This window comes from Betta splendens, chromosome 8 (assembly GCF_900634795.4).
Source record: "Betta splendens chromosome 8, fBetSpl5.4, whole genome shotgun sequence".
Classification (NCBI taxonomy): domain Eukaryota; kingdom Metazoa; phylum Chordata; class Actinopteri; order Anabantiformes; family Osphronemidae; genus Betta; species Betta splendens.
This window is the reverse complement of record NC_040888.2, coordinates 11,061,012-11,088,842: the sequence shown is the minus strand read 5'-3', so window position 1 is coordinate 11,088,842 and position 27,831 is coordinate 11,061,012. Positions and strand designations below refer to the sequence as shown.

Sequence of the window (27,831 nt, the reverse complement as noted above, 5' to 3'; positions counted from 1 at the left end):
TTTATTAGTTTTACAGTTTGTGTGTAACGCTTGTTTACTGCGCCCTGGTGGTCAGTACGAGAAACTAGATCTTTTATTGTTTTATTGTTCAACATTGTTGCTGCATTGTTGGCATATTTATTGTAGCCTGAAAATAAAAATTTGCGTCTAACATTTGTGCTTCAGGCAGGTGAGTGTTTACAATCTATGGTGGTTTCAGTGTCCTGACGCACAACAGGCATTGTGTGACACTTTAAAAAATCATCATGTGGTTTATAATACTATCAAGTTTATTATTGTTCATTCATAAATGCCGTTAAAATTACACTTGCACTTCTGCTATATAGGTGACGCATAAAAATGACAAAATGATGTAATTCCTGTGTTACTTTGCCTTTAAAGACAAACTTAAGTGCAATGCCTGTGTATTTGTTTCCATTGGTAAAGGTTGACATAAACAATCAATGAAAACACAAAATTAGATATTGAAAGCGTTGTTTTAATCAAAACATCACATTTTCCATTTGTGATTTAACCCTTGATATTCCTCTTGTACAAAACAAATCATCTTTCTGGAAAACTTTTCAAAAGTATGGACAGACTAAATGCCAAGGAAAAGCACAGCACTAAAATCTAACTACCACACACAAAGAGGGCTATCTGTACATTTCGTACTTGCAGGACATTAAATCATCACAGTGCATCTGACAAATGAAACGGATCAACAGCAAGAGTCAGCTTTGCAGATTGAAAAAATGCAAACCCAAAACCACTTGGCGAACGTCCATGAACGAAAACAAGTCAGGGTTGCAAGCACAAAAGCATGTTAGGAGCTGAATGACGAGAAATACAACAACCAACACATCCAAACTCGAATTGTTTACTTACAGTAGGATTCATCACAGCTCTATTGCTTGAACATATTGACCTACAATAACAGTCTTGATGGTGTATATACAGTGGCTGTCTCGGAGCTGATTGTATTCCTCTGTCTGACAAACTCTGATCCAATCACAAGTTCCTCACCAACCTGACGGTACTGTTGGTGTACCACCCTTTATTCAGTCCACTAATTCCCCCTACAGTCTTGTGCTTATGTCAGCCTCTGGTAATATTTGCTACCTGCCCAGACAACAGACAAGCTCAACACAGAGCTGTTGGTGTAATAATGTGTTTACCTTTTCTTTAGTTGTCCCACCTGCTCTTTCTACGCTTTGGTGGTTCAGGGACTGCAAAGCTATCATCTCTGTCCCTCCCCTCCCCACTCCCCCTGTCTCCCCCATCCTTATCACTCCTCCTATCATCTCTGTCTCTCCTGCTTCCTTCTCCGTTACGACTGTCGCTGTGACGGCTGCTACTATGACGATCCCGGTCTCCGTGGCGGTCGCGATCCCGATCCCGGTCACGGTCTCCATGGTGATCCCGATCTCTGTAACGGTCATCGCTACTGTGCCGATCACTTCTGTCGCTGCGCCGGTGGTGACTGTCTCCATGATGCCCCCGGTCCTCTCCATGTCTGTCCTGCGAACTGTCTCTCTGTGTGGGAGGTGCAGGTGGAGTGTAGTTGTGCTGTGGACTAGTTAAACTGGTGGGCACCGAGCTCAGAGAACCAGCACTGGTAAAACCAGCCATGGCCATGGTGATACCATGGGACCGTTCTGATCCATTGGCAGGCTCTGTTGGTATAGAGCTTAGGCTGCCAGCACTGGTCCAGCCCGATGTGCTGTTAGACTTGCTGCTGAGTTTTGGAGGACCACTGGACGCAGCCACAAAGTGGCTCTTATACTGAGCCTACAAGAAGGAAGGGAGAGAAGTTGATTTGGACTTTACCACCAAAAAAGTCAAGATATTTTTAAATCAAGAACATGTGGCCAGCGCACACTTGAAACATAGTTACCACAGACACAAACATTTTTTTAGAGATCTACCTGAAAGGCTTGTTTCATTGCAGACATGCGATCTCCCATCGCCCCAGTGGTTGGTTTGGTATAGCCCTCGAAGCCACTAGTGGAAGACAAACTGCTGCTGCTGCTGCTGCGTTCCTGCAAACCCATCAAAGAGTTAAGCACATTACACATTATCAGTCTCATTAAAAGTATAGGCAACATCCAATGGTCGATCATGCGTTGAGAGTGAAGTGGTTAAGCAAAATGTTTTGCTCACTTCACTATTTTACAGCTCAGTTTAAGTATTATTATGAAAAGCAGCGTTACAGTCTAATAATCAGTAACTCACAGAACTGTCAGACCCCAGGCCTGGTCTCTCTCTGTAACCAAGTCCACCACCGCCAATATTGAGCTTCTTTCCTTTACCCCCTTTGAATCTGGATTTCCTAAACCATGGATTCTGATGGTAAAAAGAAAAACATTGCGTTGAAGTTAATGCATTCACTTTAAAAGTTACTAAAAAAAACTTTTATAATCCTTTCACTTCACTCTGACTCACCTGCATGGCTAAATCCATCAGCTCTTTAGAAACGCCCTGGTTTGCACCCTCCAAATTTCTCACAAGATCCCCAGCAAATGAGGTGTCTTTGTTGGTGAGAAGAGTATATGCCACACCTTTCTCTCCAGCACGACCAGTTCGACCAATCCTGTGTGTGTGCGTATCGATGTCTCGCGCCACGTCGTAGTTCACCACTGTGCGAATAGATGGGATGTCCAGGCCACGAGCTGGGGAGGAATAAAAAAAAAAACAGGACGCAGGACAATGTTAAATAGTGCTAAACATAAGAAATTTGAACCTTCCATCTACATCACCACATTGTTGTGTCCTCACCAGCTACATCAGTGGCCACCAGAACAGGCAAATTCTTCTTCTTGAAGTCACTGATGACCTTGTTCCTCTCACTCTGGTCCATGTCTCCGTGCAGAAGGCCCAGGCTGTATCCCTCCTGGTTTAGGTTAGTGGCTAGTTCCTCACAGTTTGCCTTCTTGGTGACAAAGATGAGGACGGAGCCAGAGGAGGTGAACTCAACAAGCCGCCGTGTCAGCCAGCCCCATTTATCTGTTCCGCTGGGCAGCATCTCCACCACCTGGGTCACATCCTCATTGGCCTGGTGAAATGATAAACATAATAATTGTTACAGGTCAGTGAGAAGCTAAATGACACTTGTATACAATATAGACACAATCAACACACAAAGACACATTTTATTTGTGTTGCCACACACCTCTCCAATGTCTCCTTGCACCACACGAATAGGGTCCATCAAAATGTCTCTGGCCAGCCTTTCTATCTTCTTTCGGAAAGTAGCACTGAATAAAAGAGCTGTAAAAGGACATTGCATTAAGACATGCTGCATCTTTCAAAACACACAAAACCATAAAAACAGTAAAAAACAAAAAGGCAACAGAGGTCACTTACTCTGTCTGTCTGGACGGACATGGCTAGCAATAGATCGAACCTGGTATTCTTGAAAGCAGAAAAGAAATAACTTTAAATATGCTGAAAATAAACTACAGAGAAGAAACAGTTTTCTAGAAATCTTTATTACATCACTGATGAAGCCAACTCACCAAAGCCCATATCAAACATGCGATCTGCCTCATCAAACACCAGGTACGTCACCCTCTGCAGGGATGTGGCCTTTTTTTTGACATGGTCAATGAGACGACCCTGTGCAAACACATATCTTTGGTAAATCTGGTAAACTTGGTGACAGAAGAATGTAAATTTTCTTCATCAAAAAATGTTTTTCCTCTCTCTTACCGGAGTGCACACCACGATCTCTGCTCCCTCCTGTAGAGCTTTGGCCTGCTCCCACATGCTGCCACCTCCGTAAACTGCCACAGAACGCAGCGAGTAGGCTTTCCCAAAACGCTTACACTCTGCATGGATCTATTCACAGCACCACACAGTAGGAGTTAAACATTGCAGAAAATACCTTCATGTACTCAGGAAGTCTGAGCCAGTTATTCCCCAGTCTTACCTGCTGACAAAGTTCTCTGGTGGGACACACAATAACAGCGATGGGTCCTTCTCCAGTCTCCAGCTCTTTTTGGTCCATAATATGAACCAGCATTGGCCAAATAAAAGCTGCAGTTTTGCCACTGCCAGTTTTTGCGATACCAATCATGTCACGCCCGGACAGAGCTATAGGAACACCCTAAAAGCCAGATTCAGAACCGTGACTTTTCCTTCTATCAATGAAAACATTTAATAATAATTCATTTGACCTTGAGATGAATACCTGGCATTGAATTGGTGTAGGCTGAGTGTACTCAGATTTGCGAATCTGGTGCATGAGCTGCTCATCAAAGCCAAAGTGGGCAAAACTGGTACACGGTTTCGGGGGAGCAGCACCAGATACCTAGAAAAAAAAAAGAGGAGGAATGATTCCGTAAATATGATGCCATGGTAGGAAGCTGCACTCAGAACTGACTGAGAAAAAATATTCTGTTTACAGAGAAATTCTGTCAAAACTCTAAAACTACAGCATGAAAAACAATCCCCACATTATGCTTCAGTTCAAGGACGTATCTAGTTATAGTTGTGCGACTGAATTCCAGACTTACCCTCAAGTTGAGTTTGTGCCGTAATTCTATCACTTGTGTGCCAGTTAGGCTGCTGAGCTCCTCGTGCTCATTATAAAAGTTTTTCTCAAATGGTGGGTAATCAATCTATATATTAAAAAAGGAAAATAAATATATTACTCAAATGTTTACAGATGGATTATTGATCCACAGTTGTGACATCACTGAAACAGCATGTGCTCGATCAGTTTGTCGACTGTACCTCAGAGTGGTCAATAGGTGGGAGCGGCATGATGATCTTTTTGGTGGTGGAGGCAATTGGATTCCCATCACTGTCATAGTCTACATTCTCCTCCTCTTCCTCCTGGGTCAACCCTGCTGTGGGATTCTCAGCCATGTAGCGGAAGTAGGCTTCCTGCAGAGAGCACAGCACTGAATGTGAAGAACTGAACCATTTTGCTACTTATGACAGCATCCAAATTCCTGAAGACACAACAAACTATATTAGAGAAAGTGAAATTACTGTTCACAAAAAAAATCAACTTCTCCTTATCACAGTGTATAATAAATAAAACAATAATAATGACACACTAAATGCACAAAAGGATCATAAGTGTGACCTGATTGGCCAGATAAAGAGAGAGATGGGGGACTTTATAAGATTAGAGATGTTGTAGAGATCGCTGATCAGTGATGTAGTGGATTAAAAACTCTGGAAGGCTCACTCACTTGTTCATCTTCTTCTTCAATGTCATCACGAATACCCCTGCAATGACAAGCGGAGAAAAAAAACTTCCCTGCAGCTTGTTCATACACCCAAAACAGCCCACATCCCACTATGACTAAAGGCAATAGTACTTACCTGATTCTATTAAACTAATAAACCACCATAAGAATTGCCCTATGTCCCAGGGTCAACATTGGAGAAACTTGGCAGAATATTTGGGCATAAAGCAATTGTAAAAGCAGTCTATAGTACAGGTGTTCACAGTAATTAATAAGAATGAAAAGTAAGATGAACCCAAATAAGTGGACTTAAATGTAAATATAGGGGTGGTAGTAAAGTTTGTATTTAGTCAAACTTAATGACCTAAAAACTTAAAATCAAGTAAATAAATAAAAATTGTAAACACTTACTTGTCTATCTTTTTCTCCTTTTCCTCTAGTTTCTTCATGTCTTTAGCTGCTTGGTTCTAGAGGACAAAAATGGTTTGTTAAAGAGAGGAGTGCATGAAGCATCAAATTACTCCTGCCTGACTTCAAAACTGTTCTTACCTCCACCTCTGCCATGAAGGCATCCAGTGGGTCATCCTCACTATCTGAGCCGCCACCAGACCGCATCTGCTGACGGGTAGGAGAGTTTTCAGCTGGGATGTAAGGTAGGTCCACAGTGGAGCTGGACTCCTCTTCATCATCCTCAAAATAACTATAAATAACACAAATTACCGTACATACTGGTTATTTTTACTTCTAAATATATGTATGTGTGTGTAGGTTTGGGGAAGATGTAACACTCACGCATTTTCCTCATCAAAATTAGCTCTTTTTGTCCCTATTTTATAGAATGATGGGAGCTGTTGGCCTTTCCCATATCCCCCACCGGATCCTGTGGGACCGAATGTTGTGTGAGATTTCTGTGGCAGGGGAGATTCCTCTTTCTTTCCTGCAAGGGCAAATCCTCCAAATCCAAACCCTCGCTTTACACCCGGACCGCCTTTGTTCCAGTTCATGGTTGTGCTGTGGAAGCAACAAACAAGACAGGCAGGATAAAACCACTTACCCAAATCTATTTTTTTAAATGTTGACATTTGTTTTTCTGCCTCAACAGTAAAATATGTTTACTGAAAGTAATTCAATTTAATGATGGTTCAGCAATGTCTAAATCATTTAATCTATTACAGCAGGTTTATTTTAGGCAACAGCACAAAACCTTCAATTGTTGTTGGTTTTTCGCTATAAAAAAGTAAATAAATAGCAATCACTACAATTCTATTTGCTAGTGTAATACCTTTTAGTAGATCAGGTAATTTTAAGGAAAAAAAAAACAAAATTACCACTCGCCTTTTTGCTTTTATTGAGGGGGACGTCCTACACTGCAATACGGACCAGTGTTAGGTGGAGTATGCGTGGAGCACAATAAATGTAAAACATCTACGTAGCTATGCAAACACATTCAACTCAAAATGAACGCGACTTAACAGAGGGATTTGATTCATGGCTATGAACACGTGAATGTTTACCAACAGTGCATTACTCAAGAAATATTTTCCTGCAGGTCCTGCAGGAACGAATATTTTCTGGCGAAGAAAGCGATTAATGGATAAGTACAATAACACAAACCATAAAATAAGTGTGATTTATCTGACCCTGATCTTATATCGTACATAAAAAATATTTAACCGCTTTTATAATAGTGTTAGTGTTGCATACCTCGCTAGCCTTAGCTTAGCTCAAGGCCTCAAAATGAGGCCAGGACGGCAGTATGTGGAGCTACTTGCGTGCCCCTGGTTTTACAACGTTTTTTATAAACTCATGCAACACATTTCCGTCATCGGTTAGATCGACAAGTCTATAGAAATTGTTAACTGATCGGATTTACCTGCTTTTGACGCCAGTACACCTAAGCTCTTCAATGTCTTGATGCGAAAGGATTCTACGTCATCAGCACGCGCCAAGCTCCTTGTGGGCGTGTCGCAGTTCATGCGCGCCGCGGCGGTCTACCAACAAAGCGTCGTGGAGCACTGTCAAAAACACCCTACTGGCGAGGATGGCTGCGTGAAATGCTTTGCATTAAATATATGATAATACTACGATCGAGGCGTCGCTGCTCCAATTATTATATAGGTAGGTTCAAATAAGCGTCTAGTTGCGGTACAGAGCGGTTGTTTGCAGTTGTTAGCTTGCGTCCTCCATCATGGCAACATTAGCTTCGCTTGTGACGGATCTTGTGTCATTTTTGCGTGAAATATCCATCTAAAGTTAGCATATCGGTGCTTGCGTTGAAGGCGAAAGGCGAGTGTTGATTGGTTTCCTTCTAAAAATGATCACGGTATAAATATTAGCTTGTACCTTTCCAGTCATCTGACAGATTGTCTTAACTTTGTTATTCAGGGTTTATTAATCACGTCAAATAAATATTTAGTCAATTTCATAACATGCGAACATGTTTGTGTTGTAATGTCGCAGTACTTTTACACTACTGTGTAAAATTATCAAGTAATTATCAATGATGTAATTGATAATGACTTTGATAGATCTACTAAAAGTGTCCAAGAACTGTTCTTTTCTTTACAGATATTCTCTGGATGATATCTCTGCATTATATGTAACCCTTTCAAGAGGATCCATGTCTTTTCTTGTAAGTTTCACACACTTTACCCAAAGGGTAACAAACCCCCCCTTTAGTAAAGTGTCATTTTCTACCTAAATGTGTATTTAGTGAAACTGATCATGACATCTATAATTCAGAAACAGGCACAACAGTCGATATAAAAATAAATGCAATGCAAGCACGTAGTTCTGATGCTGTTATAGAGCCCAGTTAGATGTTGCTATGTATTTAAATGTGGACTTTTCCATTCACCCAAGAAAAGAAAGTATGACCCACTTTTATTCACTAGCTTTAAGTGTTAATGCTTGTGTGGAAACTTTTCCTTATTCCTGCCTGCATTTTCTCTCTTTTTTTCCATGTCTGTCATTAACCTCTGTCCTTGTCAGCGTTGGGTATCTGAGAAATTGAGTGTGGAGAGCCTGCGGGATTTGGAGTTATTTGGAGGTGAGGTTTAAAGCAGTTAAAAACACTTACATACTGGGGTTTTCGATGGCACAAACAGAAACTGCATTCGGTGCTGCTGGTTGCTTTGCTGCTTCTCAGATGTCATCTTGGAATTACAATCTCCTACTTTTTGATTACTCATTTCTGCAGATTGCACAAACAATCCAGTTTTAATGAATGCCTTATTTGCTTTTGAAACAACAGCAAGTCGGTGCTATTTTATTTAAAGCTTACCAGGATTTATATTAATAATTAAAACAATTCATTTGTTTCTTTTTGCCTGTCAGCTAAGTTTGATTTGCTATTTGTGGTTTACTAGAAAATGGTGGATTCCATTCAGATTTCACATGTATTTAGACACAATAGCGTTGTTGTACCAAGCTTTGAGGTAGTAGTTAGGTTGTAGCCGACATGCATTCATGCTGTATTGAAATTAAGATGCAACCGTAGAAATTGTACATTGGTGGCAATTAAAAACAACATCGTGTCTGAATGTTTTTGACAGTAGTTTATGCATGTCCAATATTTGGGCCAAGTTCAATTATATAATGTCGGTAGATTTGCGGACCAGTCCTCAGGAGAGCTCTGGACTAATTTCGTTATTTGACATAACAGTAAGATTGGCACTAGTCTAAGGAGAATTGGTAATCCAGTTACAATCCAGTAAAATCCATTTATGGACTCTAAGATTTGAACTGCTAGATTTTGTAAATGTCTTTAGGAAAGGCTTATTAGTCAGAAGTTATGTTTGTTTCCCTGTGTGACTAAGACAGTATATTTTAGTTCTGTTGCATTTCCAGCATTTCCAGACATCGACAAGACCTGTAGACACGATACGTTTGTTAAAATAAATTAGGTAGAGTGAAAGAAGAGAAAGAGAATTGCAAAATAAATTTAGTCTTCAGTACCTTGAAGCTAAAATATTGTTTGTAGCTGTTTAACTTGAGTGGCTTCATCTTTTAAGGTGGCACAATTCTTAAAAATCCTCAAAATTGGTGTTTTTTCTAGATTTTTGAGTATTGTGTAAAGTTAGTACGGTGGATTATGTGCTTACTTCTTTCTTTGCAGTCTTTGCCTCTTTGACATGTTCTTGCTGGCTGGTCATTGTTTGGTGATGCATGTTTATTTGGTTTGGCATGGTTTCTATATTTTCCATTGCTTTACATAATACATGAAAGAATTTACCTGGTTTTGCATTTCATCATTTGCTCGACTCTGGCTCTGGGAAAAGAAATAGTGTTTTATGCAAATACAAGTACTTTCCCACTGAGTTGTTTTGTAGTTGAACTTCAGCATGGGTTTAATTGTATTCATGAAAACTATGATTTGTTAATAGTGCAACACTTGAAAGACGGGTCTGCTGACCAGCGACAGGGAAACCCCTAGAAATTCTCCAGCATAAACCCACCGTACCAGAAGCTGTGCTGAGCTGCTCCTAAACACAGATCCTTCTCTTGTCTTGTCTGTGTACATGTCTTTATGTCATTGATGTGGTTTCTCTACCCCAGAGCAAGCTCAGGGATTCTCTCACAGGAAAGTAAGTGTGGTACTCCTGCCACTGCATTGTCATCCCCCACTCGCCTTCTATTGTATGTGCGTGCATGTGAGTGTGGGTGCGCGCACAGATTTCTGTGTAGAGGAATTCACAACCCCCAAGGCTTTTGCCCATATGCATGATGTATGCATGAGTGTCCCGTTCATGAAACACTGTTCATGCTCACAGCACAGAAGGACATCTTGCCCCACTCACCCGGGCTCCTGTTGCAAAAATGATGTATAGTGAAGTGTATCTGAGTCTAAATGGTAATGTCTGAGTTTTCAGTGTGCCGTTAACATGCCGGCCTCCAGGTATAGTAACTGCTCTGTTGTAGATTTCCGTGCCCTTTTGTCCCCCCATTATTTTACTAGGACATTTTATGTTGTGGTGGCAGCTTGTTGTTAAGTTGTCGGTGAACTAATACGGTGCCACACTTGATGTTGCCACTGCGCTTGACTGTGGGCTGTATGTGAACGGAGTCCCATGGGTTCCGCTTTTGCAATGCATGACATCCACTTTGGATTGAGACCACAGCGGAGGCTTGTACAGTAACCCATGTGATCAGTGTTTACAGATTAACCGATGCCTGTCGTAGCATGTTTGACTGCGCTGTGCAGAAATTTCAGATACCGGGCTGGTTGTACGTGTCCACACACAGCAGCTAAATTAATAAATACATAAACAGCTTTTCATCTGAAACTATATTATAGGAGTTGTGCGTTCGTGCGTGTGTGTGTGTGTGTCTCACATCTTGATATTGTAGTTACCTCAGGCTCTTGGGTACATTTTCAAAGAACTGCACTATTCTCTTCTTGAATGTGCTTTTTTTGCTGGTCGCCATGGAAACTATTCAAATATCCGTAATCGGTGCATCTTCATTTGCCTCCACAGCTTGCTATTGCAATCTGTCCATTTCCATCAGTTGAATTGTCACGAATTGATGGAATTCAGGAGTCCTCACTTCAAACTTTTGCTTGTTACACGCAAATCTGACAAACTAAACTCACAAAGAGAGACCACAGTTTATACTTTTACACAGTACTGCGGTACATATTTCAGTATTTTTCTATTTTAATTAAGTACTAATATTGTGGATCTTGGTATTGGACTGTGTTTCTATCATTGCACCTACTGTACATGTTTATGCTAAACATTTTGATGATGGTGATTTTAGTGACATCATATTTATCACTGGCGATTCTAACATACCTCAGCCTATTTTTTTAACAGGTTTAACACGTACAACAAAGTCAGCATTAGTCTTGCACTATATAACGCGGAGTCAGCTTCAGGCCTAGTGTTGATGCCCTTTTGCTTTTCCTCTGCCTTCAGGCCCATGAAGACAGTCAGGAGAGTCTGACCTCCTTCCCACATCGGGACACGATGGGCAGCTTCCTCCCTGATAGCAGCTCATATGAGCTCCTGACCGTTATTGGTAAGTGTAAAAAAACGTGCAACTGGCTCAGCAGCACTTTCACATTAACCAGATTTGTCCTCGGGTTTTATATACAAAGGATTTATAAGCCTTCAAATGATATCTCATGATTGAGAAAAATAAGTTTAGGCAATGTCCTGTAAGACTCAGAATGCTGAAATACTTTTTTTTGCTTTATTATTTATTTAGTCTGATGCAATTATTATTGCATCAGACGAGACTGAATATATATCTGCCCATGCCTATTTTTTCAGGTCGGGGCCTTGACGACTTGATGACAGTGAATCTGGCTCGATACAGACCGACTGGAGAGCACGTAGCCATCCGACGGATTGACTTGGAGTCGTGCACCAATGACATGGTGGCCTACCTGCAGGTCTGTGTCCTCCTGCGATCTTCCCTCAGTCCTGTAGTATTTGCTTGTCTTTTGCCAATAGATCAGATGCTTCCTCTTCCCTTCTGCATTGGGAATGCTAATGTAACACTTTGGTCTATGTTTAATTTAACCTCACTGCATCTGCTCTCTCATACCTGCTTAGTTACTTAACTACTTCCCTATGTCTTTCAGAGCGAACTACATGTGTCTAAGCTGTTTCACCATCCCAGTATTCTACCATACAAGAGTGTCTTTATAGCTGAAAACGAGCTGTGGGTCATCACCCCCTTCATGGCTTATGGTGCGTAGTGGACAAATGTTTGTCAATAGGATTTTAAAGCCAGTTCTGTAAATGCTTTCTCTTATTTCATTATTTTTCAGGGTCAGCCAGAGATCTCATTTGCACACATTTTACTGATGGTATGAGTGAGCTGACCATCGCCTACATTTTGATGGGCATGCTCAGAGCTCTTGAATACATTCACCACATGGGATACGTCCACAGGTAGAGCACTCTTTAGTGTATTACTGTACTGTAATCAATCGTTTCAATCGTTTCTCCTATTATTGGGTCACTACATGGTTTTGTGTTTGTATATCTGCTGGATTGTGATTCATGGTGTTTGGTGTTTTTATTTGTGTAGGAGTGTGAAGGCCAGCCATGTCCTGATCTCAGCTGATGGACAGGTCTGTATGTCAGGTCTGCGGAGCATCTTCAGTCTGATCCGTCATGGTCAGAGGGCCAAAGTGGTTCATGACTTCCCCCAGTACAGTGTTAAAGTGCTGCCTTGGCTTAGCCCTGAGGTGCTACAGCAGGTACTGCAATGTTCCACGCGCGGCAGTAGATTGAGAAAATAAAGTGTTTACGGGAAAAATGGGATTTTTTTTTCTTTTTAGAATCTGCAGGGTTACGACTCTCGGTCAGACATCTACAGCCTCGGGATTACAGCCTGCGAACTGGCAAATGGACATGTGCCCTTCAAAGACATGCCAGCAACACAGGTGCAGAGAGATGTAGCGATGCCCTGTCTGTGTTTTGCTGTCCCATCAGCCACATCCAGGTTGTAATCTAAAAAAACAACTTGGTTTATGGTTAACTGGTTAATGTCCAAAATGTCCTACCCTCCACAGATGCTGCTGGAAAAGCTAAATGGGACGGTGCCATGCTTGCTGGACACCACCACTATTCCACCAGAGGAGCTGTCTATGAAACCATCCCGCTCTGGTGCTGACTCAGGGATCTGTGAGGGCCCGGGAGTTGGAGCAGTCAGACACACCAATGGAGAGCCTCCGTCCTCATCAGCAGGACACCCCTACAACCGGACATTCTCCCCTCACTTCCACGGCTTTGTTGAGTTGTGTTTACAGCGAGATCCAGAAAAGAGGTTGGAACTTTTATATAATATTCTGTGTATGAAAAGGACAGCATGTATTGTTACTGATCTATTTTATTGGTCTCTGTTTTACTTCAGACCATCTGCTACCACTCTCATAGGCCACCCCTTCTTCAAACAGGTGTGTAAATGTTAAAAATGTATAACAAATACTGTAAAAAGTGCTGTTGTTGTGTTGTTTGTGTCTAGTCTTTTCTTATCAACTATACCATATAAGCTTTGGTGATCCCACCATATTGCCTTGTTGTTTATTCAGTTAAGTTGAATAGAATATATTGATGAGATAAATACCACATTTGTTTTTCCATTTCTCAGATCAAACGGCGGCCATCGGAAGCACTGCCTGAACTGCTACAGCCTGTGTCACCAATCACAAGTTTTGAAAACTCCCAGCCACAGGACTCTCCCTCTGGGTTGGCCAGTCTGGAATCGGGTCTTAGCCACCTGGAGGTGGACGACTGGGACTTCTGACAATGGAGAATTTGGTGGGAAGACACCTGTAGGATATGGATGGAAACCTCTCTGAGAAGATGGTGTGAGATTTGTTTTTGTCATGTAAACAATACAAATCTCAAACTAAAAGGACTTGCTGTCCTCAAACAGGGAGTTAAAAGCCAGCAGCCGTCTTGCCTCTTTTTGATGTCTCTTGCACGCTTTTGTTCTCTAGATATGCACAGACTCTGCACTGCACTGATGCCCTCTGTTTTCCACACACTTGTTTACAGATTGTACTCTATTTGCAAAGCACTTGCAGTCAATGTACAGGTTCCTATTACTTACTGCTACTTCTGAGGTGAAACATATTAAGGGTAAGATGCTACTTAATAGTCAGAGGGGACTCTCTACCTCTTGTTGGGACAAGATAAGTGGATGCAACCCATCTGCTCACCATAAGTTAGCTCTCTATATGAGACGGTGGACATTGTCCCAAGGGCCAATTTAATAAAAAGCATCTATATGCATTTCTTAGATCTTTGCCTGTGTTGTGCAAAGTACGACTCATGCTTAACACCCATGTACACAGAGTATAACATCTGATCAGTTAAACCGTTGGAGCATAGAAGTGTGTATTCTCTTGAACTTGCTGCTGGGTGTAATGTTATGTCAAAAGTGAATGTTACATTGGTGCTTGTTTTGCCTGCATGTATTTGAAAGTGACGACAAAGCGCTTGCAGAAATGTTGCAGAAATCGATTTTTACCAATAAACATTGTTCACTTCAGTGTTTTAACTTGAAGGCACGACGCAATGAGGCAATTACAGTAAATATCTAAAAGTCATTTATTCAAAATGTACACACAAACAGAAAGCATGGGTTGGAAAAGTTTAGATGTTGCTAATCCTCCTCCTCTGATGGTGGTTGCTCAGTGTCTGCATTGCGTTTCTCCATCTTGGCAATTAACTCTGAAATAAAATATAAATGAAAAAACATGACTGATGTAAAGGGAATTATTAAGATGAATATATCACATGAATGTTTTAGAAGCTTCTTCCTCTTAGAAATGAAAGATCCTCCTTACCTTTAGCAGGATTGAAGACACCATTGGTTTGAGTGTTACACACGTAACAGCGCTTGGATTTGCGATAATGCTGAAGAGCACAGGTTTCACAAAAATAATGCCTGCACCTGGGAGATAGTGACCATTAGGAAATGGTAATGCACAACACTGCATGGCGAGAAAACGATATATGCCAGACAGAAAGACATGCTTACTTGGTTATAATTGGATTCTTAAAGGTTTCCCTGCAGATGAAGCACTTAAAAGGCATGTCTTCCTCATCACTGCTCACCTCATAGTTCTCATTATCTAAATTAAAGGAAAGAATTGTTTGTGAAATGGAAATGCTGACACAAAAATAAACTATTTAATTACAGCCCCCTATACTCACCATTGGCTCCATATCTGCCTTCTTCCAGTTCTCGCTCAATCTGCCAGCCATGTTTGTAGTCCGATCTGTCATGAAGAAACTTACAGCTGTCTAAATATGAAAGAAAAGCATGCACAGTCAAAATGAAAACTAAGATTAGATAAGAGATTGACTAAGATTTAACGCACAGATAACGCTGTGTGTATCCGGTACGCACCCCCAAAACCACAGAAACCAGTCTCCTTATAGTCCTTGCAGATATCTGGCTGGTAGTCCCACCTCACTGTGGCTCTCAGGTGTTCAGGGGCACGTATTGGTCCTTTCCTGTAAAAAGGTAAAATGATGTTATAATTCCTATGACACCATAAGATTACAGAAGAAGAATATACATTAGTGCTCACCTGACCATGCCTGAGGAGGCATTGCCCATTGTGGTGTCTTTGGGCTTGATGAATTTCTGGTAATTGTTGATTCCCCGATAGATTTTATCATCCTCTTTACCAGTCAGCTCCTTGATTCAAAGGAAAAAACATTAGCAGAAAATCTATGATAAAACATTTAATACTAGTGTGTAATTTTGTACAAAGGTGGAGGAAAATATTATTAAAAAAAAACTATACTTATCTTAAAAATATAACTGCATAATATTATGTCTCCTACCTCTTGGATTTTCTGACTTCTCTCAAAGATGGCCTGCGCATCCTTGTCCCTCTCTGTGTCCAGCTCATATGTAGCAGTTGCACCCATGTCTTCTGGTCCCTCTGGTTTCTAAGTTTGGGAGAATAGTGGAGTGTTATCACATTATTTCCATTACGCGAAGAGGTTGTGGTTCCATGACTACTGTCTCTCATTCACATTCCCCAATTAATAAGTTTACACCTAGCTTCCTACTGTCCCAACACATTATTGTTCGAAGCATCATCAACTTACTGCGGACCGTGTGGATTTGTAGGACACAGTGATCTTTTTTCCTTCTTTGTCTTCTTCACTGTCACTAGAAGATGCGACATCCCTTTCCACTTTCTTTGTCTGCAAAAATTCGGCAAATAGTCACCTCATTGTGAAACTCGCTACTGAAGACTGTGAATTTTATATAACGTTCATTGTACCTTTTGAATCATGGGGTTGACTTTAATGTCCTTCCTTTCTCTTCTGACCACAGAGCTCTGGTCCTCGTCACTGTTGCCATCTGAAAATAAGGCTGCTTTTATTTCTGGAACCTCTCTCACATTAACTGCTGTGTAAATTGTGAAACCTTTACGATTTTACAGCTACTATATAATTCACACAGTACTCATCGTAAATTGGACAAAGACGTCACACTTCTCTATTATCCGAGGGAACGAAAAGGCATCACAAGTGAAGGAACTGGGTTTAGCAGTAACAAGCTACACTAAAAACCAGGTCTGGTGAGATAACAAGTACATCTGTGTATGAGGTTAACATTTCTGTCAATGTTAAACCAGGGATAAAGGAACACACGCACATCTCGCTAGTTTACGTCTTACATTTCATGAGCGCTGATCTTACGATGTTAATGCAACGGATATTGGAATACAAATTTGAAGTTTTTCTTATTATAACCTTTATCGTTGTCACTTGCTTTTCTCTTTCGTCCGGAGAATTTCTTAGTCGATTTTTTGAACAAAAAAGTGCAAGAACTCGCTTTTGGCTCTTCAGACTCCGCCATCTTGTCTGGAGTAAATAAACAACCGGCGTGGTCGACACAGCGCCTCGTAGCGCCTCGGAGTGGAAGCGACAGATTTAACGCCGTCACTGGATTCATTCTGTTAAAAGCCATTTTTATGTTTCATAAAAAATATAACACAAAAGGTTTAGCTAACTAAGTTGCTATTAGTTCACCAATATCATATTATAACGCACCAAATAAAATAATAAAAAAACACCATACGCGAATACACAGGAAACAAAATAAAAGCCTCGAAAAATGATCTGTTCCGTCGTTAAAATGTATCTAATAAACAGATATGCATTTTTCGAAGTTTTATTGACGCTTTCAAATGTACACCTTTACAGAAGTACTTTAACGCATCATTTTAGTGCCTAGTGCATGACGTCAGCGTGAAACCCCGGAAATAAAGATTTAAGATGATTAATAAAAGCATAAATATTTGACAAGCAACGCGGGGGTTAAGACAAGGGGATTTTATTGTGAAAATCTCAGCCGGAAGCTAATCATGTCAAACTTGACGCTGAGCATTCCTGTCCTGTCCTCCTCATCCAGCATCATCCCTTGGCTCCTGCAAAGGACAGCGGGTGTTTGTAGGACACAGGGCCCTTGGAGGGAGGGGTCCTGGCCTGGGCACGGATCCCGAAGAGGCCCCGGGGCCGCCGCTGGATGGAGTCGGGCTGCATTCAGACAGCAATGGCTATGGGTTTGACATCGAAAAAGGCGTCTTCGAGGAGCGTCGGCGTGGAGCGGAAAAACCTCATCATGGTTTGCAGGTATAGACTTCCTCACGACATGCTCTATTTACCCTTCTCTTCAGTTCACCAGTTTAAGAATACGCCCACGGTGGAAGATTTTTACGACACTCATTACGGTTTTGATTAATGCGAAATAGAAAATACTAATGTAACGTCAGATACGGGATTATGTCCAGAAAGGCTGGGTAGGTGAGGACAGGTGCGTGTTCACCTTCACATACCGCTCTTATGCAAACGGAAAAATAATCTAACATTGTATAAGTCATTTATATATATATATATATATATATATATATATATATATATATATATATATATATATATATATATATATATATATATATATATATATATATATATATATATATATATATAACTTTATTCAAGGTTTTCTCTTAAGTGTAGGATTTGTGTTGGTGAGACACCTGCTTGATGTCAGTCTGTAAACGCAGCTTCAAAGAATGACAATGACTCTGGCTGCAGAGGAAACAGGACAGGCAGCGGCAGGTCTCCTCCTCCATCATAGCCAGGCGGAGCGCTCACTCTGCACGGTGCACTGAGAGATGGGCCGTGATATCATTCTTTTTGTGGCCCCCATAAATATCACTGTCCTGTGAAGTGCTCTGAGGGCTCGGACCTGCAAACTGCAACCGTGCACGGCAGAGTTGATCATCTGTCAGCGAGCTGAGAGCACCATTAGCTCACCTCATGGGTTTTTAGTGCGAAATAGATTTTTCAGATCTAAGCAACGAGGCAGCATTTACAGCAACATGTCATGTTGACATTATCACGTGCATCCTCTTGAAGTGGAAGACGCTTCAGGTCAGGTTTAACCCTGGACACGATTGGTTCATAGAATGAGATGTCGGATTATCAGAAGATTAGCCACAAAAAAATCAAATCAGAATTCATGTAGATAAAATAATCAAATAAACCTGTATTCTAATAATTATAGAATAAATTAGAATTAGAATTAATAATCTAATATATTTTGAACCTTTCTCATGGGTAGAATGATTGTAAAAACCTTGAAGCCAAATCATCAAATGTTTGTTATTTATATAAAATCAGAATCCATTTTAGTTTTTTTTTTTTTTTAAAGTGAGATTACTGTTAATTTATTTATATTATAATATTAATAACTGTAATACTGTATTATCTGCCTCTGAGGTTCTAAAGACCGGATATTCACACATTATTTTTACATTCCTATCATAGACATAGACATAATTAACTCTACTACCAGAGAATAATTTACAAAGTAGCAAATACGCACATAGAATTTGAATCTTTACTTTTAAATATGTTTTTTATTCATCAAAATTGTGGACATACTGATTCTAAAGGCTGTTTATTATCTTACTGTAACATATTTTTATTATAACTATGCAGACACCCTGCAGAAGTGATAACATGCGTCCACATTTCAGTTTTAATTTCTCTCTCTTATCCTGTTGAGATTCAGTCTTTGACTCTGACCTTGTTCATATTAATTTTGAGCTGATATAGGAACAGAATCAGCCGTCTGGAAAGAATTTATATGGAAATGTTCACACTCTAAAACTGACACAAACTCATATTTTATTCCAGTACCTTCCTGTTCAAGGTCCTGTCTTTGTTTAGTGATACACACAAAGCCAAACACATAATATCACACAAATCATGCCTGAAATAAAAGGAACGTTCTCACAGTGGACTTACAACTTACAACACAGGAAGATTAAGAAGGGCATAAAACACAGTTGTTGCTGTTTGGACCAACTGTGCTAAAGCCGATTTAATTATGTAAGAATTTTAATGACAAACACAGGACAGGACTGAAATAAACAGCTTTCCGTCAGTAACGCTCACTACACTGCTTCTCTCTGTTTTGTAATTAACATGACATTGATTATGAGCATCTGTCAGATCAGCATCTCCTCCTTCGCGATGTTTCTGACCTTTTGGCGTTGCACTTTTGATGTCATTCTGGCCAAAGCTGATTCAACTAGTCGTAGTCTTTGACTGGAGGCAGGTTGTGAATCAGCAGAGCCCCCTGGCTGGGCATTAAAGCAGGCTGGGCTTCCTGTTGATGCAGGACACTGGATCCGGGCTCTGACGGAGACACAGTCTGAACCGCTGCCTGGCTGCAGTAGCGAAGCTGACGTGAGTGCTCGATTAGTACATCAAGGCCGAGCCTTCTCCGCCCTAATATCTCATATACAGGTTTACCAGACAGTCAGCACACACACATTAACAACATCTGATGGGTTTGACACAGAGGACGTCATTTGGTGGGTTTTCAGAATCTTGTGTAATGTTTCTCAGTCTGACATCACACTCTTGGTGGTCTGGCATATGGTGGGTCACTGGTACCAGGCACAGAGACTTTTTAATCTTCTCAGTAGTTCAGTGTCTTGTTTACAGCCTCGCACTTAACAGAGAAAACCTCCTTTAATTAAAACATGTACAGCACCAGTTTGAGTACAAAAAAGAAAAACCTGCGGAAATAGTGGAACTATGACATTACACCAAAAGCAAAACCGAATCCAGGACTTAAATTTAGGAAGAAAAAAAAGTCATGTCAGGTGAAAACATTGCATTTCAGAAAAACATCTGAGAAATAATATATTCTTATAATTTCTAGCATTGTAATTTTTTAATTTATTCAAATGGTTTCACAGCCCAAAGCCTGTGTCGGTCTCAGGACTCGAGGTAACAGGCAGTGTTTTCCACCTGGCTGCATCGTAGCCCGAGATGTTTAGTGTGAATGAAAACCTGACGGTGTTTCACGTCCACGGTGGCAGCATTGCGTGGATCATGTCTGCTGTTGCCACTAGCAACAAGTTTTGTCTCAACACGGCAGGGGGTTGAGCCTCCCTGCAGTCAGTGGGAAATATTCTGCAACTCGAGCTTTGTTCACTGGACCAGACACCGGTATCGTTTGGCTAAAAGCTGCGGTGCCGAGGTCCGAGACTGCAGAGACGCGACGCTGCGGTGAACCTGAGAAAACATAGACAGGATGAGTGAGACGAACGGAACAGAGTGATGGTGAGGCTGAGGTCTGAGCTCTTCGGGGCGTGGCTCAGGAGGAGATAAACAGCACTTTCCACCTTTTACCGGTTCAATAAGCAGACGGTGCCGACAGCCTTTCATCCCACGCTGGGAATAGCATCGATTTCTAGTTTAATTTTACGGAGCTTCCATTGGATTTTCCTCTGTTTCAGAGGCGTGAACTTCCAGGGGAAGTCTGACGTTTTTGCCCGTGTCACCAGCAGAGCGGCTCGATCTCTCGCCATCGTCCTCCCTCCCTCCCCCCCGTCAGGTTCAAACGTCTAATTTACTTCCCGGTGCTTCTCAGCCCAACACCCTCGCTGTCCGTCCTGCACCCTCGGCCCCTCTGCACCTCCTCTTACCATGACACACTTTGCCTGTACTCTTATTCACGAGGGGGTGGAGACACGCCCTGCTGTGGCTACGCGTTTGCGTCTTTTGGGGCCCGATTACGAGTCTGCGCATCAGAGCACGGGACTTTGGTTCTTTGGGCTGTTTGTGCCGATGCGGCGCAAGGCAGAGCGTCTCCCCCCCGACGTTTCAGGATGACAAACACGACTCTGGCTGGTGTTACACAACGCTGCGCCCAGTGAGGAGTCCGCCTGTGTCATCTGATCCTGCTGGTTATGCCAAGACTACAGAGAGACAGAAATAAGAAGAGAGAGAGAGAGAGAAAGAGAGAGAGAGGAGTCAGGGATATGTTTCTGAGGGAGTGGAATAAAAGCTGAGCGCTACAGTATGAGAACTAGCGAGGTGTTGCTGCTGACGGACGCAGGTCTGCTCACGCTGGGACTCCACTCGCATGGACGTACAGTAGAGGAGCGAGGAGGGGGAACAACAGGGCATTTGAAAGGCAGAGAGCCGGCTTGGGGCCGAGCCAGGCCAAGTGAGAGGGGGCACAAAAGAGGCTTGTCCCAACACCCTGCAGTTGTTTTTCAGTGTCAAATCGTACCAAGAGCACGTTGCTGCTCCACTCCAACCATTTGCACTTGAGCCAAACCAGTGATTCCTCTTCAGATCAGAGGATGCCAGTTTACAGTCATCTGCTGCAGGTCAGGGCCATAGGTTGTCGTCTCCTATACTGGACCCCGTGGGAACCTCATAATGACTAATTGCTTGCTTTCTGACCAATTCCAACCTGCACTGCATCGTAACTCGTTTAGAGAATAAAATAGTATATTTTCATTTTTAACAAAACTGAATGAAAAAGACTCTGAACTTGAGTATTTGAGTTTGGAGTCACGAGAGTGGAGCACACAGAACTCCACCTCACACCCTGGAGCTCTATTGTACCTTGAACCCGACTGACCTACTTCAAAGCTCATGTGAAGGAGTCCAGTCACCACTGACCTGTTTCCGTGTTACTCCGGCGTGACCCAAAACAAGTCAAAGCCTCTCAGGTAAATTGAATCCAGTTTTCGCGGGTGGGCCTAGACTCTGAGCGGACGGTGCGGCGGCGTCCGTGCGTCCTCTGTGATGGGGCTGTTGCTCTGTGACATCTGGTGCCGGTCGTCCCACGCTGCCGCACGGACCCCCCTCACCTAGAGCGTCTTGTTCTTGCGTTTGGGGAAGATGGCCTTTCGAAAGGAGGTGGTGGTGGTGCCTCTGCTGAAGGAGGCGCTGCCGAGGGCGATCTTGGTCTTCCCGCTGGTGATGGTGGAGGAGCCCAGGGAGGTCGTGCTCCTGCCCCTGGTGATGGAGGAGCTCCCCATGGCCAGCTTGGTCTTCCCCCTCTTGATCTTGGTGTTGCCCAGGGTTAAGGCCGTCTTCCCCTCGGTGAAGCTGGTGTTGCCCATCGGGGAGGAGGTTGTCGTCCAGACCCAGGTTCGACGGCGGCGTTCGGGGCTCACTCCACGCGACGCATCGCACACTCATGCAGCGCACCCTGCTCCGCGAGCCCTTGGGGGCAATGGTAGCATCAGCTCCGGTCCAGAAGAGACCAGAATGCTGCGCGTGGAGAGCGCGACCCCCGTGTCACATAATGCCCTCGTTGAGCCGGGCGACGTGGGCTCTGGAAGGCCACATACCACCCATGTGTCCGCGTGAATGGACAGAGGCAGCCGTAGGTGGACACAGCCTGTGTTGGGGGATTGGGACAGTGGAGCGATTGTCCCATCGCCACGACGACACCAGACGGTTGAAGGACACATTGTTACAAAGGGGACAATCTGTGGTGACATCACTTTCTTCTGAGCCATTGTTCCATATAGCCTCTGATTGTAAGACATTCCCTCTGTGCACCACTGTGTATAACATATGTGTGGTGAGTCCCAAAGCACCAGATTGGACCGGGCAACGCATGAATGTGTTCTCTGAGGATTTGATAGTGCTTCTCCTGTGTATGCGTGGTCCCACCGTTTAAAACATGGCCCCTTCAGCTGCAGTTTCTCATCCATCTTATATTTCTACCTTTTTTAAAAGCCTGATCTCTACTGTACAAGTCAACCAAACCAAACAGTGTTTAGACATGTTACGTTTATAAGCACAGTTACATCGTCAGCCTTTACAGTTCACCAGGTCCAAAGTGGGTTTGATGGGATGTGGGAGCATTGTTATAAAAACTCAGACAGGGGTCAGAACATCAGTCCGATCTCATCAGCATCCATACATGTACTTCTGTGCCAGATACACTTTGCAGATGAGGACGACGAGAAGCACACGCCTTTGTTCGCACATACATCACACACGCGCGGCTGCTTCGCGCTCGCCTCCTCGACACGTCGCAAACCACCATCTCACCGCGATCGCGGCTGCGCGACGTGGCCAGTGTGGCTCTGGAACGGCCCACTCGCGCCCACAGAGTCTGATAGGCGTGCGGTTGCTTTCGCACTCTCTGTAAAAGGCATCCGCTCTCGTACTTTGCGCAGAGAGGTTACACACAAACAACAGGGTAGGAACTGATTTCTAACTCCGGACATGGATCACAAGCAGCAGCTCTTTATTTACTAGTAGCACCACTGACCTGCTAAAACTGAGCACACAGACACATCCTGGGGTTTCTGAGTGTGTGCACGATTCATGTGTGAAAGTTCCAGTAGATGTTGCTGTGCGTTTCTGTGCCCCTGATGAGGGTGGTTTTGACCACAGACACAGACTTGGTCCCATGAGCGAAGGTCAGAGTCGTGAGGGAGGTGGTTATATCCCCACGGGAGACGGAGGTGGTGCCCGCCGCTACGCTGAAGCTGCCCAGCTTTACGGTGGTTCTGCTCCAGGACACTGCGTATTTGCCCCAGGTGACGGCGTACTTAGTCCTCAGGATCGAAACCCTGCCTCTGGTGAAGGACGTCTTGCTGGATGAGAAAGTGGTTTTCCACTCATTGTTAGAGTCTCTGTTGGGCTGCTTGTCTGCTCTGGGGGTCTTAGCCCTGGCGTCGGGCGTCCTTTCCATTTAGGTGTTCCTGCGCTTGGACGTCAAGGCTTTGCGGAAGGACGTGGTGGTGGTTCCCCGGCTAAAGCTGGCCCGTCCCAGCGCCACGGTCGTCTTTTGCCTCTGGATGGTGGAGTCTCCCATGGAGGTGGTGGTCACTCCCCTGAAGATGGAGGAGTTGCCCATGGACACTGTGGTCTTTCCCCTGGCTATGGAGGTGCTCCCTACAGCCAGGGCAGTCTTGCCCTCGGTGATGCTGGTGTTGCCCATCGAAGCAGAGGCTCAATGCCAGCTCCTAACATTTGAGCCGCACGGCTGCGGCAGCGGGGCGAGCGCGCGGGGGTCAGAAGCCGGGCTCAGGCTTCTGCAGCAGCTGCCCTAAATAGAGGAGACCACTGGTACAGATGAGGGGGAGGGAATTGTTTGATCACCCTTTTGATACGGACGGTCCTTCAGAGAGACACGACCCTAACGGACCTGGAAGCACGTTGTGCACAAAGGCTGGAGGGACAGGGGATTAATTGTATTGTTGTCATGATAACACTGCCAAAGCGCTAAAAGGGGTACATTGTGCAGTACACAAGACAATCGGGGTGACCTCAGTGTGATGGGATGGCACGGTTCCCAAAACAAGCAGAAACCCTCCTCCCCGCTGTTGAGGCAGGCTTCAAATACAGTAGTACGTTTGTCTGTTCTGTTGCAGTGCACGGCCACATGTCATCAGCTCGCGTGGCGCTCGACCGGCTGAGCGTTCGCATCCACCGCACGCAGGGAGGGCCTGTCTTTAATAGCATTGCCCTTTCTCTGTGCGCTCCTCCCCCAGGTTCTCCGTAAAGACGCTCCTAGAAAAGTACACGGCGGAGCCCATAGATGACTCGTCCGAGGAGTTCCTCAACTTCGCTGCCATTTTAGAGCACATCCTCAGCCACCGCTTCAAAGGTAACACTGCAGGTAACACGAAGCACAGAGGAAGTGGCTCCCGTGGTTTATATGTTCATTTCCTACAGTAGGAGCTTTATGCTGGACTTCACTAAAGCAAAGCTCATTCTGGAGTGAGCTGTAGTCTGAATGAGGTCGGTCGCTGTCAAACAAGAAGTGACTGATGGCTGTGTTTAAATGTGGGAGCAGGTTCTGGAAGCTGGTTCAGCTCCGACGGCCAGCGCAGCTTCTGGGAGTACGTTCGGCTGGCGTGCAGCAAGGTGCCCAACAACTGCATCGCCAGCATCGAGAACATAGAGAACATCAGCACGTCACGGGCCAAGGCGAGTGTGTGTGTGTGTGTGTGTGTGCGTGTGTGTGTGTGTGTGTGTTATAGCACGTGTTTTACCCTCCTCTGGCTTCGTCTGCAGGGGCGCGCGTGGATTCGAGTGGCGCTGATGGAGAAACGCCTGTCTGAATACGTGTCCACTGCTCTGAGGGACACGAGAACAACCAGGTCAGATTACGAATCTAGACACTGGCTGGTGAAAACCTCCAGCTTTTCAAAGCATCAGGAGAATGAACACTAGTCTCCTCTTTACTTAACAGGAGGTTCTATGATGACGGGGCCATTATGCTCAGAGAGGAGGCTACAGTGCTGACTGGCATGCTCATCGGACTGAGTGCCATTGATTTCAGGTGAACTTATGTGCAGACATGAAGGACATTCCAGGTCACTGCCTTGAATCACCTAAAACAGTATCGAGGTCTGTTTGCAGACTTCACCTGCCAATATTCTATAGAATGGGATAAATAATCAATAGATTAGAACGCATTATGGCCAGATGTGTAGGGGTTTCATCTGTGCATACACTTTAATAATACATGGATTTGCCTTCAATCCGTTGATACCTCAGTACAGTATACGATAAAACTCCAAACACTGCATGTTGAACACGCATCGTTTTCCGCCTGAATTAGCAGGTAAACTGATCTGCTCTGTCTTGCATCGTCGTCTGTGCAGTTTCTGCTTGAAGGGGGAGACTCTGGATGGAAAGTCGCCCGCTGTGATCGACTACACGCCCTACCTGAAATTCACCCAGAGGTGAGTCGGACCCGGGCGCCCTTCGTCGGCGCCACGTACGTTTTCGCCGCCTGACGCACGCTCTCTCTCTCGCGCCGCGCGCAGCTACGACTACCTGAGCGATGAGGACGACGGGCGCAGCGTGGACAGCAGCAACAGCGAGGAGAGCGTCCCGGAGCACCCCTACGTCCCGCTGGTGACCGACGAGGAGAGCTGGAGCAACAAGTGCCGCAAGATGGAGCAGCGCTTCAAGATCGTCTACGCCCAGAAGGTAAACGGAAGCCCAGCACCGCCGCCGGGTCGCTCCCTCCCGGCTGCAGGGACGCCCTCTGACCGCGTCTCGTGTGCAGGGCTACTTGGAGGAGCTGGTGCGCCTGCGGGAGTCCCAGCTGAAGAACGTGGAGACGGAGAACAAGTGTCTGAGAGCGAAGGTGGAGGAGCTGACGGTGCAGAGCCAGCAGGAGAAGAAGGAGCTGGAGGCCATTGTGCTCGAGCTGCAGGCGCAGCTGTGAGTTCCAGCTCCGTCGGAGACTCGTTGTGATCTGTTAGAATCGTCTGCTGATGTTCAGGTGCATAAATTCGATGTTCCTTCATCCAGCTCAGCCCTCATGCCTTGTGATTCCTCCCATCTGGCCAAAGACCTCTCCATCCCCCTGGTCAACCAGTGGTCCACCATCACCAACAACCAAGGCGATGTCAAGATCTTCCGCCGGTACCTTGTTACACGCTTCTATTATATTGTGTTTGCTTCACTCTGAAGGATCAAAGAGTAGTTTGACGGCACGCGTGACAGAAAATGATTTGTGCCCCGACGTTTTGGTACAGGAGGAGTTTCCACAGCTTGGATCAGCTTTCGGCCGATGTCAGTCTGAACTCTGACTCCCAGAAGACGGACGGGCGGCAGAACGGAGACGCCGCCTGGACCTCAGCAGGTAAAACCACCACTTATAGTCACTTTATGTGCCACTCCCAGTAACAAGTAACATATTAGCTTCTGCTCTGTCTGCTTAAATCCATTAACATTTCTGCCTGAGTAGGAAGACTGTGTGTTTGTACTCATGCCTCTAGTGGCAGCCACCCATGCACATGTTCATGCATCGGTATACAAAGGCAGACTTGATGCCTCGGCGTGGGCTGGTGGGCTGTGTATGCGGCCACAGGGTGACGTTCAGTGGGGTCCGCTCTGTTTTGTCCCTGCAGGAAAGGACAACACCCCCTCCATGCTGGGTCTGTGCGGCTCTCTGGCTTCGCTGCCCAGCTCCAAGTCCTTGGCCAGCCTCAAATCCAACGAGTGCCTGGTCAACATCAGCACCGAAGCCAGCCCTGTGCTCTCCCCCAGCTAGGAGCTGGAGACCCACCGCCCTCCCTCCCTCCCTCCCCCCACCCGCCCAGCCTGTCTGCCTGGTGATGCTGCGCTGACCATGAGCACCCCGTCCGAACTCCGCTCCCACATCCACCCAGCTCCATGAGATTACTGCAGGAAAGTCATGTGGGTTTTATACACGAGAGTAAGGTTGTCTTTAGGTCGAAAGGACGCGTCTCTTTAGCTTCTTTCATTTTTCCTTTCTTTCAGTACAGTGACTCCGTTCATCCAGTATCACGCAAAGCCTCTGCAAACACCTGGGCCCGTTTAAGAGCATTCACGTCACCACATATCGCCCCGGTTGTGCATATTCGTGCACTTTTCAAGTTCGGGTGTAACCAAAACAGCACGTGCAGCTTTTTGGACTCAGCCACACGCAATGAAACACGCAGTGATCATTTTTGGGAGATAGAGATTAAGTGTGTAGCGTGAACGATTGCTTTTACGTCTGGTGCACTGGGAATCGTGTTATGAGTGTAACTGAATAGTCTGCCACCCACGAAGGTGCAAATCATTCTTGCTTGAATAATCAAACATACAAACTGTTACAGTATGGTTACATTTATGGATTCTACCAAATCTTTAGATCCTGCATCTGTTTATCTTGTTTCTTTTTACATATATGTGATATATTGAGTTAATATGTTTGTTTTGTGTTGCAATAAACTGCCTTTTCCATTAATATTTGCTCTTGTCGAATAGTTTTTAAAGCCTTTTTGGACACATTGAGAGAAGGTTATGGATTATGACCACGTGGGGTCCAGTGGTGCGCGTGCTCT

At 44.3% G+C, this 27,831-nt stretch overlaps 4 protein-coding genes and 1 long non-coding RNA gene across 12 annotated transcripts; 2 read left to right on the top strand and 3 right to left on the bottom strand.

Moving 5' to 3' along the window:
- Positions 1-457: 457 nt before the first annotated feature.
- ddx42 (DEAD (Asp-Glu-Ala-Asp) box helicase 42) lies at positions 458-7,188 on the bottom strand. 2 transcript variants are annotated; one of them, XM_029157929.2, is made up of 18 exons: positions 7,054-7,188; positions 5,973-6,191; positions 5,730-5,880; positions 5,592-5,647; positions 5,184-5,220; positions 4,717-4,869; positions 4,497-4,601; positions 4,172-4,291; positions 3,911-4,087; positions 3,691-3,819; positions 3,498-3,597; positions 3,346-3,393; positions 3,152-3,249; positions 2,758-3,034; positions 2,425-2,651; positions 2,215-2,325; positions 1,908-2,021; positions 458-1,770 (listed from the first exon to the last, which is right to left on the bottom strand). In XM_029157929.2, the coding sequence occupies exons 2-18, from the start codon at positions 6,182-6,184 to the stop codon at positions 1,165-1,167; spliced, it is 2,721 nt and encodes a 906-aa protein (XP_029013762.1). In that variant the 5' UTR covers positions 6,185-6,191; positions 7,054-7,188; the 3' UTR covers positions 458-1,164. The 2 variants fall into 2 exon arrangements, with proteins under 2 accessions (XP_029013762.1, XP_029013763.1); XM_029157930.3 differs by lacking the exon at positions 7,054-7,188 and adding an exon at positions 6,516-6,547.
- Positions 7,158-14,404, top strand: strada (STE20 related adaptor alpha). 3 transcript variants are annotated; one of them, XM_029157934.3, is made up of 13 exons: positions 7,158-7,298; positions 7,749-7,812; positions 8,172-8,229; positions 9,738-9,766; positions 11,099-11,201; positions 11,456-11,577; positions 11,770-11,878; positions 11,959-12,082; positions 12,222-12,393; positions 12,475-12,579; positions 12,709-12,962; positions 13,050-13,092; positions 13,287-14,404. In XM_029157934.3, exons 2-13 carry the CDS (start codon positions 7,801-7,803, stop codon positions 13,440-13,442), a joined length of 1,287 nt encoding a protein of 428 aa, XP_029013767.1. In that variant the 5' UTR covers positions 7,158-7,298; positions 7,749-7,800; the 3' UTR covers positions 13,443-14,404. The 3 variants fall into 3 exon arrangements, with proteins under 3 accessions (XP_029013767.1, XP_029013768.1, XP_029013770.1); XM_029157937.3 differs by lacking the exon at positions 9,738-9,766 and having other exon boundaries at positions 7,242-7,298; XM_029157935.3 differs by lacking the exons at positions 8,172-8,229; positions 9,738-9,766 and having other exon boundaries at positions 7,159-7,298.
- rnf113a (ring finger protein 113A) lies at positions 14,233-16,697 on the bottom strand. 2 transcript variants are annotated; one of them, XM_041071932.2, is made up of 10 exons: positions 16,424-16,697; positions 15,949-16,028; positions 15,770-15,868; positions 15,496-15,607; positions 15,241-15,352; positions 15,057-15,163; positions 14,861-14,950; positions 14,685-14,778; positions 14,491-14,597; positions 14,233-14,374 (listed from the first exon to the last, which is right to left on the bottom strand). In XM_041071932.2, the coding sequence occupies exons 1-10, from the start codon at positions 16,638-16,640 to the stop codon at positions 14,307-14,309; spliced, it is 1,086 nt and encodes a 361-aa protein (XP_040927866.1). In that variant the 5' UTR covers positions 16,641-16,697; the 3' UTR covers positions 14,233-14,306. The 2 variants fall into 2 exon arrangements, with proteins under 2 accessions (XP_040927866.1, XP_029013771.1); XM_029157938.3 differs by having other exon boundaries at positions 15,241-15,350; positions 15,500-15,607; positions 16,424-16,682.
- Positions 16,698-17,047: 350 nt separating this feature from the next.
- LOC114859880 (RUN domain-containing protein 3A) lies at positions 17,048-27,734 on the top strand. 3 transcript variants are annotated; one of them, XM_029157932.3, is made up of 11 exons: positions 17,048-17,305; positions 24,511-24,638; positions 24,816-24,949; positions 25,037-25,122; positions 25,215-25,304; positions 25,630-25,710; positions 25,795-25,960; positions 26,040-26,197; positions 26,288-26,401; positions 26,515-26,621; positions 26,890-27,734. In XM_029157932.3, the coding sequence occupies exons 1-11, from the start codon at positions 17,199-17,201 to the stop codon at positions 27,030-27,032; spliced, it is 1,314 nt and encodes a 437-aa protein (XP_029013765.1). In that variant the 5' UTR covers positions 17,048-17,198; the 3' UTR covers positions 27,033-27,734. The 3 variants fall into 3 exon arrangements, with proteins under 3 accessions (XP_029013765.1, XP_029013766.1, XP_040927865.1); XM_029157933.3 differs by having other exon boundaries at positions 17,049-17,305; positions 24,511-24,626; XM_041071931.2 differs by having other exon boundaries at positions 17,130-17,305; positions 26,515-26,617.
- LOC114859883 (uncharacterized) lies at positions 18,852-23,703 on the bottom strand. Of its 2 annotated transcripts, none has more exons than XR_003786564.3 (2): positions 23,283-23,703; positions 18,852-20,955 (listed from the first exon to the last, which is right to left on the bottom strand). It is a non-coding gene; the product is annotated as an uncharacterized LOC114859883 (long non-coding RNA). The 2 variants fall into 2 exon arrangements; XR_003786565.3 differs by lacking the exon at positions 23,283-23,703 and adding an exon at positions 21,671-21,863.
- Positions 27,735-27,831: the final 97 nt, after the last annotated feature.

Bases quoted from the DNA above. Each gene is read 5' to 3' on its own strand.
- ddx42 (XM_029157929.2), bottom strand. From the start codon at position 6,184: ATGAACTGGAACAAAGGCGGTCCGGGTGTAAAGCGAGGGTTTGGATTT. The intron at 3,394-3,497 runs GTGAGTTGGCTT...TCTGCTTTCAAG, and splicing joins CATGTTTGATATGGGCTTTG to AATACCAGGTTCGATCTATT. The intron at 1,771-1,907 runs GTAGATCTCTAA...TCCTTCTTGTAG, and splicing joins CAATGAAACAAGCCTTTCAG to GCTCAGTATAAGAGCCACTT.
- strada (XM_029157934.3), top strand. The intron at 11,879-11,958 runs GTGCGTAGTGGA...ATTATTTTTCAG, and splicing joins CACCCCCTTCATGGCTTATG to GGTCAGCCAGAGATCTCATT. The intron at 12,580-12,708 runs GTGCAGAGAGAT...TACCCTCCACAG, and splicing joins AAGACATGCCAGCAACACAG to ATGCTGCTGGAAAAGCTAAA.
- rnf113a (XM_041071932.2), bottom strand. From the start codon at position 16,640: ATGGCTTTTAACAGAATGAATCCAGTGACGGCGTTAAATCTGTCGCTT. The intron at 14,951-15,056 runs GTGCGTACCGGA...TTTCATATTTAG, and splicing joins TGGTTTCTGTGGTTTTGGGG to ACAGCTGTAAGTTTCTTCAT. The intron at 14,779-14,860 runs GTGAGTATAGGG...CCTTTAATTTAG, and splicing joins AGGCAGATATGGAGCCAATG to ATAATGAGAACTATGAGGTG.
- LOC114859880 (XM_041071931.2), top strand. From the start codon at position 17,199: ATGGAGTCGGGCTGCATTCAGACAGCAATGGCTATGGGTTTGACATCG. The intron at 24,950-25,036 runs GCGAGTGTGTGT...CTTCGTCTGCAG, and splicing joins TCAGCACGTCACGGGCCAAG to GGGCGCGCGTGGATTCGAGT. The intron at 25,305-25,629 runs GTGAACTTATGT...TCGTCTGTGCAG, and splicing joins CTGAGTGCCATTGATTTCAG to TTTCTGCTTGAAGGGGGAGA.